Source organism: Sphaerodactylus townsendi, linkage group LG12, assembly GCF_021028975.2.
Source record: "Sphaerodactylus townsendi isolate TG3544 linkage group LG12, MPM_Stown_v2.3, whole genome shotgun sequence".
In the NCBI taxonomy this organism is placed as follows: Eukaryota; Metazoa; Chordata; class Lepidosauria; order Squamata; family Sphaerodactylidae; genus Sphaerodactylus; species Sphaerodactylus townsendi.
The window spans coordinates 34,086,204-34,102,226 of record NC_059436.1 but is presented as its reverse complement, the minus strand read 5'-3'; the positions used below and the strand labels follow the sequence as shown (position 1 = coordinate 34,102,226).

The window sequence follows — 16,023 nt, the reverse complement described above, 5'->3', positions numbered from 1 at the left end:
CCCATATGTATTTTTGAGCCAAATGTGCCATCGAAATGCCCATTCGAAAGATGTTAGATATGAGCCATTGAGCAGTTCGGTTTCAGCCAAGTAAACCTGAATCCATTTACGAAGCACCTGGAAAGTGTGCTGACATTGAGTGTCTGGGATTTAGCAAGGGCTTCCCTCTGAGGTGAGGGGGAATTGCTGATGAGCTCTTTGCCATTCCCTTTGTCTGCAAGCAACTCTATCTACAAAGAACCTGAGCCATGTAGCAGGATGCAAGCCCCACTAAGAGAATCTGCCCACAATGTATTGGATGACCTGCATCCTGACATAGTGGATTTGCACAGAACCTAAAGTGAATGGGTGGAAAGGAGGAAAATAAAGTGACTCCTTCCTGTTGTGTTCATGTGAGAGTGCCTCCAATCCAGGATTGTTCAAAAAGATCACTGGTTTAGTGATTTTCCAAAATACCAGGTTGAGGGGAATAAAATGGATGAAACTTGTTTTGCAAAGTGCGAAGTCCCCCCCCCCACCAGTGGTTTTTATAACATCCTGCAGATGTTATATTTAGCCTGTGCAGAACTCATCTTTGTCTCCTCAGTTGTGTTTCCACATTCCTGCATTCCTGCTGGGTGACCTTGGGCTAGTCACAGTTCTTTGGAACCCTCTCAGCCCCACCTACCTCACAAGGTGTCTGCTGTGGGGAGAGGAAGGGAAAGGAGCTTGTAAGCCACCTTGGGTCTCCTTACAGGAGAGAAAGGTGGGAATAAATCCAATCTCTTCTTCTTCTCTGTGCCCCTTGCTAAAAGATGTGCCACCTCTGAGCAGGGAGCTGCATTGACTGTAAGTAACTCTTTCCCATTTATCCTTTGCTGTTAAGAAAGGAGAGAGAAAAACACTCTTCAGTGAATTATGCAAAATCACTTATCCTTCACCAGAGAATCCATTAGAGGCTCAAGTGGGCCAAAGAGAGATCTTGCAGCAAGACGCAGCGCTGTTAATAGTCTATCTTATTTTTATTCTGTCTTTCCTGTAAAGGCAGCATATATGCTTCTCCCCTTCAGTTCATTATTATGACAACCCCGCATGATGGGCTAAGCTTTAGCACAGAATGACTGGCCCAAGGAATCCCAGCAGATTTCACTTTGCTCCACTTAGACTGACACTCTAACCTCACTGCAGTTGCTCCAAATTTCAATGCCTCAAGTGTGTATTGGTTGCAGTAGGGGGCCCCTAAAATATGAGTGCTATTGCATACGTCTGGCAGTTCCTGGAGGGCCATTGCAGGAAGAGGAAGTCTCTTTGCCATAGTAGGACAAAGCAGATCAAGAGACACTCCCTGTCTCCAGGTCAGGGTTGCTTGCAGATGTGGGTGGCTGGGAGATCTGTTCATACAGGTCATGTTTCCTTGCTTTCAGGCTCTGCCTCCCCCTGCCCTCAGCATGATGTTGATGATTTGAGGTGGGAGTTTTCAACCCTGGGGAGGCTCCACTAGGAAAGTGTCAAAATGCCCTGGAGGTCAGAGTCCTTTTTTCTCATTCTGGGACGGTAAGCGGCAGCACCTTCTCAAATCTGGTGTTATCAGAAGGTTAAGGATTCCTTCCCAACTGCTGTGCCCAAGGGTGTAAGAATGTTTTTGCTAGATTGGACCTAAGATCCATCTAGTTCAGTGGTGTCCAACTCTGGCTCTCCAGATGTTCATGGACTATGATTCCCATCAATCCCTGCCAGTATGCTGACAGGGGCTGATGGGAAACATAGTCCATCAATGCCTGGAGGACCAGAATTTGACACCTCTGAGCTAGTTCAATATTCTGACTTCAACGATGAGCAAAGGCCTTCCCACCACTCCTCCCAAAAGCATATTGTTGTGGATTGGACTCTGTGGTGTGGGTTGGTCTTTTGTGGTGGTTTCTCATCTTCAGGGCTCCCTTCCCTGCACCTTCCAGCTGATACCAAGTTTTCTATGTTGTAGTCATGAGGTGAAGACCTTAGGATTTTTTTAAAAAAATTATTCTCCCAGGCCCCTTCTGCACATGCAAAATAATGCATTTTGAAACCACTTTCACAACTGTTTGCGAGTGGATTTTGCTATTCCGCACAGCTTCAAAGAGCACTGAAAGCAATTTGAAAGTGCATTATTTTGCATGTGCGGAATAAGCCCCAGTTATTTAGAAAGATGTTACTGTTGTTTTGGGGTTCTCAACTTTGGTGCTGTGGCTCTTGTTGGTATTTGGTTTGGGCTTTTTGAATGCTGACATTATTTTAGAAATGATTTTATTAGACTCCCTGTTTCTAAAGGGACATTCTTCCTCAAGATCTCTGAGAATGTAAAGAAAAACTGAAGAACAGGCCTGCTGGATCAGACTAAGGTGGATCCCTCCATGCCATTTTGCTCATTGGCCTTCCAGATACTCCCAGGGGATCCACAAGTGGGCCAGAAACTAGAAGTGGATAAGAGACCCTAGAAGTGATCTAAGCAGAGCTCTTCTTACATTCCTACATTGTGCACTGAGATCCTGATCCATTGCAAGACTTGTGACATTAATGGGGGTGGTTCCTACCCTGTACATGCAAAACACAGCCAATGCCTGCGTATTTAAGAAGCTTTGCAATTTATGTTGCTGCACAAATATTATTTAAAGGTTTAATAAAGTACCTGGAATTAATGCATAGATTTGGAAAAAGACCATCTGCCATCCTGGTGAAGTTATACTGCCTCTGGTGATGGAGGTTCCACTTGCTGTTGGAATAGCAACCCTCGATGTGTTAGGCTCACCTCTCTGCCTCTGTTGTTGGTGAGAAATGGTTTGCTGATATGGACCAGCCCATTTTATTTATGCGCCAGACCCGCCCTGCCTTCCTCTTGATAACTTTCTCTAATTGAACTTTCTGGTTTTCTCCAGTTTTCTCATATGTTTCACCTGAGGCAAACATCCCAGCTTTAGCAACAAATTCAAGAACAAACACCCTGCTCTCCCCACATCTGCTTGGCCCATAGGAACAGCCCAAGGGCAAGACGAGTGACTGTGGCTTGCCTCTGTGACCTGCAATAACATGGGGAAAGTCCATGGGCGAGGCTACACCTGTAGTCATTGCTGTGGCCGGGACTGAACTGAAGAGCCCCTTTGGTATCACCTGCACGGCTGGGGCTGGTCCAGCCTTTCTCCTTGCTCCGGCAGCCCTCCATGGGAAACTTTCCAAGGGAATCAAAGGGTCCATCTACTCCGCTGCTTTTCAAAGAGAGCAGCAAAGTATAGATTTTTGCAGTTTAGGAAAGTGTTCTGTGAGCCCTGCAGTCCAATGTAGCTCAACATCTTTTCTTGTGATTGAGGGAGATGCAGGCTGTGAATCCAGTCTTGTTCACTCAAGTTGAATAAAATCGCCTGCATGTTCATGCCAAATGCTATAAATGGGAAGGCAGTAGCATCCTTTGGAGAGGCCCCGGAGCTGTGTCTGTGCTTCTCAGTCCTAGTCATTAGCAGAGGCCTTCGCAGTGTCCCTCGATGCCCCCAGATGCAACCCAAATGGTTGACAAGAGCTGACTTGAATTAACTCTCTCCCCCCACCACCACACACACACACGTCTTCTGGATGGAGTTCAGTTCTATTATGCGTGCTGATATTTGGTGACTTTGATTTTTGATGTCATCAGGATGTGATGTTTATTGTGATGATGGTGTCTCAACTGCTTCCAATTATGGCCTCAGGGAAGTATAGCGGTTAGAGTCTCAAACTGGGATTGGGAGACCAAAATGCAAATCCTCCCCACTCTGCCATCAGAGCTCATCTGAGTGGCCTTGGGCCAGTTGCACTCTCTGGGCCTCACTCACCTCACAGAGGGATTGTTAGGATAAGATGGAGGAGGGGACAGGAAACAGCAAGGGAACAGAAAAGCAAGATATAAATCTCTAAATAAATATTGCAGACCCATCCCATCAGGCCTGCTGGATCAAGGCTCATACTTTGTCAGTGGATGCAGGGTAGGTCATCCTTGGCAATGCTTTTTGGTCCTTTTTGAGCTGCCATCTTTTGACAGGGACAGGATGACTGTGCAGCTTTCTTTTCCTGGCTCTGGATGGGTTGTCTCCCAGAAGTCACTCCACTCACTGTGCTGCCTTCAACCAGGCTTGGCTTTCACTCCCATAGGGAGAATCTGACTTGTGTATCCCTTCCTGTTCTCTGACCTAGCCAGTTGTTGGGGCTTTGTGGGTGGACCAGGAGTTTAGCTGATATAATCAGATATAATTTATCTGGGAATAGCAGTGGCGTTGTGGTTAAGAGCAAGTGCACTCTAATCTGGAGAATGGGGTTTGATTCTCTGCTCTGCCATTTGAGCTGTGGAGGCTTATCTGGGGATCTAGATTAACCTGTGCACTTCAGCACACGCCAGCTGGGTGACCTTGGGCTATTCACAGTTCTTCTGAGCTCTCTCAGCCCCACCTACCTCACAGGGTGATTGTTGTGAGGGGGGAAGGGAAAGGAGATTGTAAGCCCCTTAGAGTCTCCTATAGGAGAGAAGGGGGGTATAAATCATCATCATCATCATCATCATCATCATCATCATCATCTTCTTCTTCTTCTTCTTCTTCTTCTTCTTCTTCTTCTTCTTCTTCTTCTTCTTCTTCTTCTTCTTCTTCTTCTTCTTCTTCTTCTTCTTCTTCTTCTTCTTCTTCTTCTTCTTCTTCTTCTTCTTCTTCTTCTGTGGTAGAATGTAAGAAGATCAGACCAAGGTGAGTCAACATCCTGGCCCATAAAATGACCAAACAGATATCCCCAGAAAACAGTTATTTTTCTGCCAGAATTCTGGCGAACTGGATTTCTTTATCCATATTGGCCTCAATTATAATTTGCTCTTCTTAAATTGTAGCTTTTTTCTGTTCTGCCAAAACTGACTTTTCCCTTCTCTGCTTCTGTTCTTGTAATTTTAATTTTCATAAGCTCTAATTCCTGACTCTAATTCTTCTCAGAGGCTTCCTCTCCTTGTGTGACTTTACATGGAGGTGCCATTTCTGACTAAGACGTCTGAGGTAAATTTTCTGAGGTAAAATGTCCGAGGTAAAATTTCTTAGATTTTTGAAATATTTCCTTTTCTTATTTAGAATATATGGTGGGACTAGTAATGGGATGGTGGCCACGGCCTCCCTCTCTTATTGCTTCCCACAAGAATTGGTATTCAGAGGTTAACTGCCTCAAACATGGAGGTTCTATTTAATCATACCAAGTCATATCTTCAAAACCACATCTCCCTGCATTGCTCACGGAGGGCACTTCGGTCCTCCAATAGTAATTTACTGCATTATTATAGATAATTGGTTTTAATGTTAAATTATTTTGTATTTTGCACATCTAGACAACATATACAGAAAGAGAAAAAGTCCAAATCTAGTCTCCTCTCTCCATACAGTAATAACAACAAAAGAAAGAGAAAACGGACACACGCATCCCTACACATACATTTGGTGACTTCCAGCTACATAAATTATTTTGATTTATTGATGCTGTGTTTTTAATTCTATTGAAAGCTGCCCTAACCCTGACCAGGAATAGGCAAGGTATAAATATAAATAAATAAATAGCTCTTGATGAACCTCTACTCTATGACTTTGCTGATTGCCATTTAAAGCCAAGCATAAGTGTTCGTTCTGCTCCATTCACCTACTGCCTTCCGGTGTTAGTACTTCCCTGATATTTATGTTTCCTAAGGAGAGTGTTGTGTTCTCACTGTAATGCTCCAAGCCATGTGAACATCCAGCCAGGCTGATTCCAGAGCCATGCTAATGCTCCATCCACATTTACTATTGATGCATATAGCACTCTCAGGTGGATTCCACACAGGCCAAATATAAACAGGTGTAGGATGTTAAATAAACTATGCAGGTGGGAGAGACTTCACACAGGCACCGCTCCCAATACAAGTTTGGTCCATGTTATTCCCCTCAACCTAGGATTTTCAAAAAACCACTAAACCACTGATTCATTTGCAGACTCTAGGGTTGGAGGTGCTCCTACGCAAATAAAACAAGCAGGAGACACTTAATTCCCTGCCCTTCCACCCATTCACTTTAGGTTCTGTGCCATCTACTGCCAGGGAGAATCCGCCTGCCATTTTGTGCAGTTCACCCAGCACATTGTGGGCAGATTCTCTGAGCGTCCAACAGTGTACAAAGTCCCCCTAGCACGTTTTCTCCCCGTGGCAGTGAATATGACCACCATATGGATCTACAGCAACTCATTCATTATTGCCTGGCCATTGCGGGGAGATCCTTTTTTCTTTTGTCTTGCAAATTCGCAGCTATGCAGGTGCAGTTGGTTGGATTGTGGGACAAGTGGCATGGCTGCAGGGGTTCATTTCTGCATGCCTGCATAGCTACACATGTGTTCCAGGAAATTAGAGAGAGAGAGAGAGAGAGAGAGAGAGAGAGAGAGAAACGTCTCTGTGCAAAGGTGCAAAAGCAACATGGATTGTTTCCATGGGCTCCAATCGCTGCCTGAACGGGTGAAGGGCATACATATGAAAGGGAAAAGGGAAAACAGGTTCCTTAATAAGGACTACGACCCTTTATAAGGACTGCAGGCTGAAGCCCATTCTGCTGTGAAGAATCCACCTCAGTAGGTGTGGAACTAGAGTTCATATTTCTGCCAATTGGTTCCAGGTCTCTTAAATAAAAGGAAATACTTCTTCACACAACGTGTGATTGGTGTTTGGAATATGCTGCCACAGGAGGTGGTGATGGCCACTAACCTGGAGAGCTTTAAAAGGGGCTTGGACAGATTTATGGAGGAGAAGTCGATTTATGGTTACCAATCTTGATCCTCTTTGATCTGAGATTGCAAATGCCTTAACAGACCAGGTGCTCAGGAGCAACAGCCGCAGAAGGCCATTGCTTTCACATCCTGCATGTGAGCTCCCAATGGCACCTGGTGGGCCACTGCGAGAGAGCTGGACTAGATGGACTCTGGTCTGATCCAGCTGGCTTGTTCTTATGTTCTTATGTTCTTAAGTTAGGTGCTGCTGTTGAGGATTCTTGGGTTTCTTAAAGCCAGGTGGTTAGAGTGTTGGACTAGGATCTGGGAGACCCAGGTTTGAATCCTTGTTCTTCCATGGAAGCCTGCTAGCTGAACTTGGGCCAGTCATACATTCTCAGCCTATGCTACATCCCAGGCTTATTGTGAAGGTAAAATGGAAAAGAGGAGCTTCTTTGGATCCCCATTGGAGGGAAAGGTGGGGTATAAATGAAGTAAATAAACAATGCATTTTAGATCGTTTTTGCAGCTTTTATGCACAATTAAAACACACAAATACTCCCTGAAAGTGTGTTGATTTTAATGGAGAAAACTTGGCACAAGGTCAGAGAAACTGGCATGAAAGTAAAGGTGTCCAGGTTAATTTCTTTCCAGGGAGAAACAAAATTTAAAGGGTGGATGCTAGAACTGGGCTAGACAGATTTTGGAGAGCAGGTCTATTCAGAAGTGGGTCCCACTCACAAGCCCTTTCACTGTGCAGAAATGGGTGCTCAGAAGATGATACTTGGTGCAAAAATAGGAACATTACAGAACAGCAGGCAAGTGTCCCTGCAGTGCTGAAGGGCGTCTGATCCACGCAGATTAATCCTTTCATTTTCTTTTCCACTGTCTGTTTTGGATCTTCAGTCAGCTCAGAGACTGCAGAGGCTGTCCACAGACAAGGAGTGGGCAAGGATCTTCCTACAAGCCATTGCTAAGCAACTCATGAGTAAGTGTTCTGCCTCCTGTGGTGAAGAGGGCAGCCTCTTTTGCCTCATGCTTTTCTTGAAATGTTTCCAAGACAGGATGTATTCCCACCCCCATTCACATATTGGTTTGCTGGGATTGGGTCTGAGGAAAATCAGCGCACCAGGATGACTTAGCATCGAGATTGGGCAGACCTGTGCACCTAGTGAATCACCAAACTGAAGGCAGTCTTGAATAATGGCTGGAAAGGGACTGGATATGCCTTCTGTTTGTGCCATCCGCATGACCAAAAAAAAGAGGTGTTCCCAAGCACCAGATGTCATGGGTAGGCTCAGTGGGTCACAAAATATATGGGCTTCAGATAGCTCTTCATCCATATTATCTTGCTAATTCATACACCAGCCCTACAAGGTAGGCCAGTGTTATTTTTCATATATGGCAGAGCAGAGATGGGTGACTAGCCTAAGATTGTGAGTTGGTGGCTGCACAAAGCCAGGGTGGTTAGAATTTTGGTGCTGGATTCTGGATAGATTCTCAAGTTCCAGTCTCCCCTTTGCCTCAAAGCATGAGGAGAGTTTAACCAGTTGCTCACTCTCAGTGTAACTTACTTACAGCGTGATGTTAAAATGAATCCTCCACACTGCCTTGAGCTATGTGGAAGTAGGGCAAGCTCATAATGCTAGGGGTAGATTTGAACCAAAGGCTTATTTGCAGCTTAGACAATGGTCTTGTTTGCTAGAGCTGTGACACATTTGCTTGTTTCCATTTGGGGGGCAAATGTAGAGTTCTGAGGGAAATATCCCCCCCCCCCTAAAAATCTTTATTCCATCTGCTTTCGGAAATCATTTGCAGCTATTGTTTCTGCTGCGGCTTCAGTGCTGTTTTCCTTCATGCCTCCTCCTTCCTGGAATGATTCCAGCCAGTTCGGGATCACAAAGTAAACATGCTGATGTCGTAACACCAACTAGCCTATCAGACTTGGCTTTGGGATGTCATTGTAGATGGCAGGCAAAGCTGACTGAAGGCAAGCTTTCTGAATTGTAGTGCCCTCATTCCATTGGATAAGCATGTTCACACCTCTCTCCCCAAGTAACTCCCCCACCTTATTTGCACAAAGAGACGTCCTTCTCAGTGCAACTGGAAAAATATTCACATGCCCTGCCTTGTGGCACAACCCAATCTTACACTTCCCTTTTAATTTCAGCTTGGTACAAGAGTTGGTACAAGAGGTTGGTACAAGAGGACTTCCCAAGGAACTTTGCCCCTCTTCCTTCTTCTCACAGCATAGACACTACTCCTGGTCCCAGCTTGCTGTGATCCCAATCCCATGAAGTGGACCATGCTCTGCTGGCAGTGATGAACAGTCACTCTCGCTCATGCTGGTGCTTTGCCCTCTGAACTCAGTAGGAGCTCTTGGTCCCAAAAAGTCAGACCTCAGGTAAATGTTCTCCAATGCAGAATCTCTGTGGCCAGCTGCTTGAGCCAGAACATGGCAGGCAGAAGGTCCTCCTGTGTCAGCCCAAGGCCAGTTTCCTGATTGTTATGCTGGGCCTCTCCAAACCAGCAGCTTCATCCTGCCATCCAATCACAACAATTGAAGTTGTACACCCTGTTACAATTTGTCTCTAAAGGTAGTGCTGGGGCCTAATTGCACCTAGTTTGTGCCATGGTAGCTCACCCAGTCACTTCCCATCCTCAAACCATCAAGTCCTTGGCTCACACGTTGGATCTGCACTTGCCATTCAACACTTGCCAGTGCAATGGCCTCCTTGCTGCCTTTTCCACAGTGACTTCCCTTCAGAATTTCACCTGCACCAGCCACCACAAAGCAGCTGCAATACCAAGCTGGTGACCTCTGCTTGTTTCTTTGCTGTCTTCTCACTTTGAAGCAGCCCTCAATACAATGCAGGGCCCTCCTCTTTTTTATTTCTTTGCCTACACACACTCATCTATGAGGGCCACACAACCACCCTCCTCTGATCTGCTTTCCATTCTGTCTTTTGACAGAACCGCACAAAAGTCCCCTTAAATGCTTCCCCCCCTGCCCGCCCAGCTTTCTCATGCTCTTCTTTTTTTGACAGCCTGCTGTTTTCAGTTTCACAAAGACCCACATAGCTCCTTTTTACAGGAAAAAAATATATCCCGGCAAAATCAGCTCCATCGTTCTGATGCAATCGTGTCACAGCACAATGAGACCCGTTGGATTTCTCCTTTCGAAAGGCTCCTGTGTGCTGGCAAACTGTCAATCTGCCCAGGCAAAAGCCAGCTCTGGTGTCTCTCGTTCTTCTACCTCCACAGTTCACAGCCAACTTGCTCCAATTAATTCAGCAACTGTAGAAGACAATCTGATATGCCTCCGTCACCTCCCATTATGTAAGAACACAAAGCCTGCCTTGCTAGATCCGCCTTGTTCAGTTCTCAGTCCCTGAAAGTACTCAGCCAGAACTTAGAATATTTATTGCCCACTTTATTCCCTGAAGGGACCCAAAACAAGTTACAATGATTATGAAAAATAGAAAAAAAGTGTGCTGTGTGGTTTCCGGGCTGTATGGCCGTGTTCTAGCAGCATTCTCTCCTGACGTTTCGCCTGCATCTGTGGCTGGCATCTTCAGAGGATCTGATGTTGGGAAAGCAAGTGGAGTATATATATCTGTTGGAGTGTCCAGGGTGGGTGGAGAAACATTGTCTGTGAGTAACAAAGAAGGCAACCAGGTCAGTAGTTGAGGGCATCTGAATAGAAGTATGAGTAACAATGAAGACTATAGCATGGGAGTAACACAGGAGATAGCAAGGTCACTGGTGGGAGCATCTGAATAGAAGTATCCTGGCCTTTGTTTCTTTTGTCTATGGTCATCCTGTGTTTGTCTGGAGCTGGTTAGACACTGTCTTGACTCTAGTATTTTTCAACACTGGCAGCCAAGTTCTGTTCAGGTTCAATCTCTAGCATTGCCTTCGATAATCTCTAGCATTGCCTTCGACAATACAGAAAAAAGTGTGTTTCACCAAAACAAGCAAGACCTAGCTATCTATATTATGGCCGGCTCCTAGATACAATGGGCCAGCTTAGCCAAGGCCACCAGCCATGGGCCAAGGGCTGTTTGATTCATACCTCCGACCATGTCCACACTTTATACCTGGGAGTCAAAGGAGCAACCCAAAGCACAGCTAAGATGTTACCACTGGCAGAATGTTGCTCCCATTCTGCCCTCCCTTCTCCAAGAACATATGAGGCTGTCTTACGCTGAGTTGGACCATTGATCCATCAAGGACAGTATTGTACTCTCTGAGGCCCCTTCTGCACATGCAGAATAATGCACTTTCAATCCACTTTCACAATTGTTTGCAAGTGGATTTTGCTGTTCCGCACAGTTACATCCACCTGCAAAGTACATTGAAAGTGGACTGAAAGTGAATTATGTGTGGAACGGCCTAACTGGCAGTGGCTCTCCAGGGCCTCATGTAGAAGTCTTTTACCTCACCTTGTACCTGAGCTTTTTAACTGGCAATGCTAGAGATTGAACCTGGAACCTTCTGCCTACAAACAAATGCTTTACCAATAAGCCATGATCACCTTAATCTGCTAAATTCCAAAGAGGATAGTATGGCATCTTCTCCAACATTATAAAGCTGAAAGCAGGGTTATGCTTGTAACTTCCCCAGTACTGAGGTCAGGTACTCAAGCTCCATCCCTGTAGCAAATTCTTCAAAGCTGTATCCATTGCACTGCTCTGCTGCTAAATTCTTCCCCTGCCTGTCCTGCATCAGTTTAGAATCCAACAGCTGTTTCTTTGGTAGGTCAGTGCAGTACGCTAGAAAACCAGAATAGTCCTAAAATGTCTTATTGACAGTTTATTCAACTCTTTTCTTTCAGTAACTAAGGCTCCTTCCGCATATGCAGAATAATGCACTTTCAAACTGCTTTCAGTGCTCTTTGAAGCTGTGCGGAATAGCAAAATCCACTTGCAAACAGTTGTGAAAGTGGTTTGAAAATGCATTATTCTGCGTGTGCGGAAGGGGCCTAAGTGAGTTTGACCATCCCTGCCAACTCCAAAACATTTGGAGTCCGAACTCCAAGTCTATTGCAGGTATATTTGAAGTTTTCCATTTTTACACATAAAAAATTATTGCAGCTGATGTCATGCATAAAAACAAAGTTCCATGTTTTTTCTCCACAGACCTGTCCATAAGTCCCAACAAAAAAAGCTTCTGGTTCAATTCTATGATCATTTTAAAATACTTTTGAATTACTGAATGTATTGGCTTTCAGTACTCCTTAGCTTTTCCATGTCCACCATAGTGTTCACATTTCCAACACTTGTTAGAGATGTTTTTGTACATATTTGCTAATTTACTTGGTGTCATATTCCAATGATACATCTATATATATAAAAAGCTAACAGTGTTTTTGTTGATGATAGTATAACTCAGTAACTGCTGGGCCAATGCCTCTGAAAATTCCCAGCCACTATAGTCAGCCAGGCGAGAGTGTTTTTAGATGTTCACATACCTGAAATTTCACACCTGGCCCAGGTAAAATGCCTCTTTCCTGGCGCTCCATGGTGAAGGACATGCAGCTGCCTGTGTGTAACTGTCACCCTTAGAATGTTTGTGCTCCTTAGAATGTTCGCTCAGATGGCCAGATATGAGCAGTGAAAACAGTACATAGGCAGTAACTCTAGTGGAAGTGAAACACATACACGCACATTCATACGAGGGAGAGGGAAGGGAGGGGGAGGGAGGGAGGGAGGGGTGGCATGCAAGGGAAGAGAGGGAGGGAGAGGAAAGGGACGGAGGGGGAGGCATGCAAGGGAAGAGAAGTGAGAGAGGGGAGGCAGTGAGGGGTGGCATGCAAGGGAGGGGAGGCAGGGGGCCCAGCATCTTGATATGACCCACCCACCCTAGCGGAAGAAAAGGGAAGGGAAGGCGGGGTAGCGGTGGCATGCAAGGGAAGAGAAGTAAGGGAGGGAAGAGAGTGAGTGGTGACATGCAAGGGATGGGAGGGAGGGGCCAGGCACCCTAGATTCCCTGAATACTGCGGTTACAGTTAAGAAAACCAGGCACGCATTACTCAGCTCAGTTCAGCAACCGTGACATACTTTGAATGGCTGCGTCGCGCCCCTCAGAGGGTTTCCTCAGAAGCGACACCCAAACTTACTCCCGGGTAAAGGATCATGACCAGCCAGCCTAGATGTGTGGGAGGGGTGCCTTTCCATCCCCCCCCCAAGGAATGCGGGCATACACATCACTGACAACACACAGTATCAGGCTGCGTGTTTACATGAGCATGTACTGCTAACCTCTGCAATTGATTTGCTGCTACTGTTCCTTTCCCATTTCACCACAATAAGCCACAGCAACGCTAGTAATTCTATAAAAGTTCTCTTTTAGAAAAATGCTCAATGTAAATTTAAACCCCTTGTCCACACATACTCCCATTGTTCTATTTTTATATTATATCCAAGATTAGTGGCCCATTTTATCATACACTCTTTCACTTGTTCTCTTTCCATTTCATATCTTAACAATAGTTTGTACATTTTAGAAATAGCAGGTTCATCATTTGTACATAATTCCATTTCAAATTCAGTCTTAGTATTTTTAAACTATATCTAACTTATATCTCTCAGTTAATTGTAAATGAGAGAACCAGTCACAAGAAATGCTTTCTGACAGTAATTGTTCTCTTGATTTCATTTTACCTTCCCCTTGTGTGGTGTTGAGAATATCTCCATATACCCATCCATTTCTTTTCAAAAGACATTTCATGTTGAAATCCCAGTTTAGTGCCAACAACCAAATCCCAGCTTGTTAAGACAAAACACATCCATTAATTGCAGTTGAATGTATATAAACCCCAGTCTGTTAGGTCTTAGGCCAGCAAATCCAAGCGGGTCACTTTGAACTTTATTCCAGATTTGGATCTTCATTAGGGAGGAGGGAAGAAACACGTACGTGATGCTACTTTGCACAACACTGGATCTTGAATTCTGATCAAGGCAGCTTGGGCAAGTCCTCCAGAGAGACTTTGCAGCCCAAGCTGCATAAATCATGCATTGCAGTCAAGAGCAGCCGTCATTCTATGGAAATCTTGGCTGGGAACTCTCTATCACCACATCACGCGTGTCAGAAATCTGTGTCAGAAGTCCCGTTTTCCACAAGATAAACAAGTCCCAATTGAGCAGGAGCTTGTCAGCTACTCAGGAGTCCTTGTTCTCTCAGGTACGTTATTTTATCAATCATTCTATGGATTATGTTAGTCCCTCCACTTACTGGAACCTGGCAAAGTGTTTGGGAAGGGAAGATTTGAAAAAACTGATTGGGTGAGTAGGTTGGGGGTTTGTAGGTTGAGCGGGGGCATTGACAGCTGAGACTCGTTTGGTTTCAAATCTCATTTCAGGAAGTCTGGATTTACAATGCATCCCATGCCTAATCCCAGTGTGTTTAGACTGAAGTATCTCTGCACAGAATTGCATGAAAAGCCTCCTTAGACTGCAGTCCTAAATATACTTTCCTGGGAGTGAGACCTATTGATTAATGTGGGCAATACCTTGGAGGAGACCTGCTTAAAATTGATCCCAAAGTCTGGGGGCACGCAATTGTTTTTAAGGCTGCTGAGGTTTTTGTTGGTGTGGGGAGGGTGAGAAGACCTTAGTTTCTTCTGGTGTTCATATCTCTTTAGTTCTGCTTGTCAGCTCCAGTCAGAAAGGTCAGGCAGGCTTCAAAGTACACCAGAAACTTGCAACATCTGGGAACCGAGGCAACACCAATTGTGATGTCTCTATCAGATTTGTTCAATTCGCCATTGTGGGATGCTTTGTGTTTAGTACAGAAGGCCCAAACAAATCTTTATAGTCATTTTGCACAAGAGGGAGGCGTTTTGCTCATGCTGACTTTCTTGGGGATTTTAATCAGTGATAGGAATGTGTTCTCATCTTCCCATCTTAACCCAGTGCATAAGACCTTCAAAGTGATGTGGAACCATGTATCTAAACATGGATGTATCTAAATATGCACAGGTCCACGTTTACAAGACCAATTTGGAACTACACACAGTCCTATCAAGAATTTTAACTCAGGTTAATTGATTTTATTATATAGAAATCAGAGTGCTGTGAAACAGGATCGGATCTCTGAGCATGTCTGGATGACGTGCACTGGAACTCAGGCTGTTTGTACATGGTTTCCTCCTGGGATAACTAACCCGAATATCTTGTGTACACCGGCATGGGGGGTGTTGCAAGCTGACTTAAAGAACGTCTGACCAGGCAGGCATATACAGTAGTTGCAAAATTAAGGCACTGGCAGGATTTCCTAAGAGGCAACTTGGAAGGAGACAGAGGCAGAATTTGTTTTTTTAAGCAGAAGAGAGCTCCACTATTATGGACATTCTCCTGACTTCCACTGAATGAATTTCTTTGAACCAGGGTTTAACTACTGAATCTCCATCCCCCTCCTGCCAGCCCTTCTGCCTGACTTTGAATTCCTTTTTCAAATGAGTGACTGCTAGTATTTATGATCAGGGACTTACCATAAGGGCTGGGCTTTTCCTTGCCATGTGATACTGCCCCATTTCCAGGTGAAGCCAGACCTCCCCCACCTTATTTGCATTGGGGAGGGGGAGGAGAGCAAGTGACATCAGGCTAGATCCATCTCCCAGATCAAAGAAGTTTCTTCTTTCGTGCTTTCAGTAGCCGAGTACCTTACAGGCCTGGCTTTAGGAACTGACCCCCTGGGCAGTTGACAAGAACCCACCAACCCTGAGGGTCCCACTGTAACCACTTACTTCTGAATTTCAGCCCTCCTGACCTCGGCTAAACATGGTTGGCTGAGCTGTCCATCCTGCCCTCCCCTTTTAGTCACAGCTGAAAAGAAAAAAGGAACAGGTTGATGGGCCATTCATCTTCAAAAGCATATGTGTTCACTCCCCTGCCCCTACTTGGTAGGAGCAGCAACTGTCTTGCAAAGGGGAGTGGTGGCTAAGTCCATGTTACTCAACAAGGGCTAGAAGGCATTTGACATATAGCATGATATAGTGGTTAAGAGTAATGGACTATTCTAAGAAATCAGGTTTGACTCCCTACTCCTTCACGTGAAGCCTGCTGGGTGACCTAGGCCCAGTCACAGTTCTCTCAGAATTCTCTCAGCCCAGGTGGAGGCAGGCAATGGCCAACCACCTCTAAACATCTCTTGCCTTGAAAAACATATGAAGTTGCTATAAGTCAGCACTTTCCACCCCAGAAGGCATTTGCCGAGACCCTGCCATACCTGGAATAACCCAGGAATAGAACCACGTTTGCAATTACTATTGCTAAATGGGAATTCTTT

General features: G+C 45.1%; 1 protein-coding gene across 1 annotated transcript in view; it reads right to left on the bottom strand.

Annotated features, from left to right (window-relative positions):
- The window catches only part of LOC125441522 (N-acetyllactosaminide alpha-1,3-galactosyltransferase-like), a 96,603-nt gene that overhangs the window by 76,790 nt on the left and 3,790 nt on the right, over nt 1-16,023 (bottom strand). Inside the window, exon 3 of the mRNA XM_048512131.1 lies at nt 15,482-15,560. Within this exon, the coding sequence (XP_048368088.1) occupies nt 15,482-15,560 (79 nt within the window). The remainder of the gene's footprint in view (nt 1-15,481; nt 15,561-16,023) is intronic.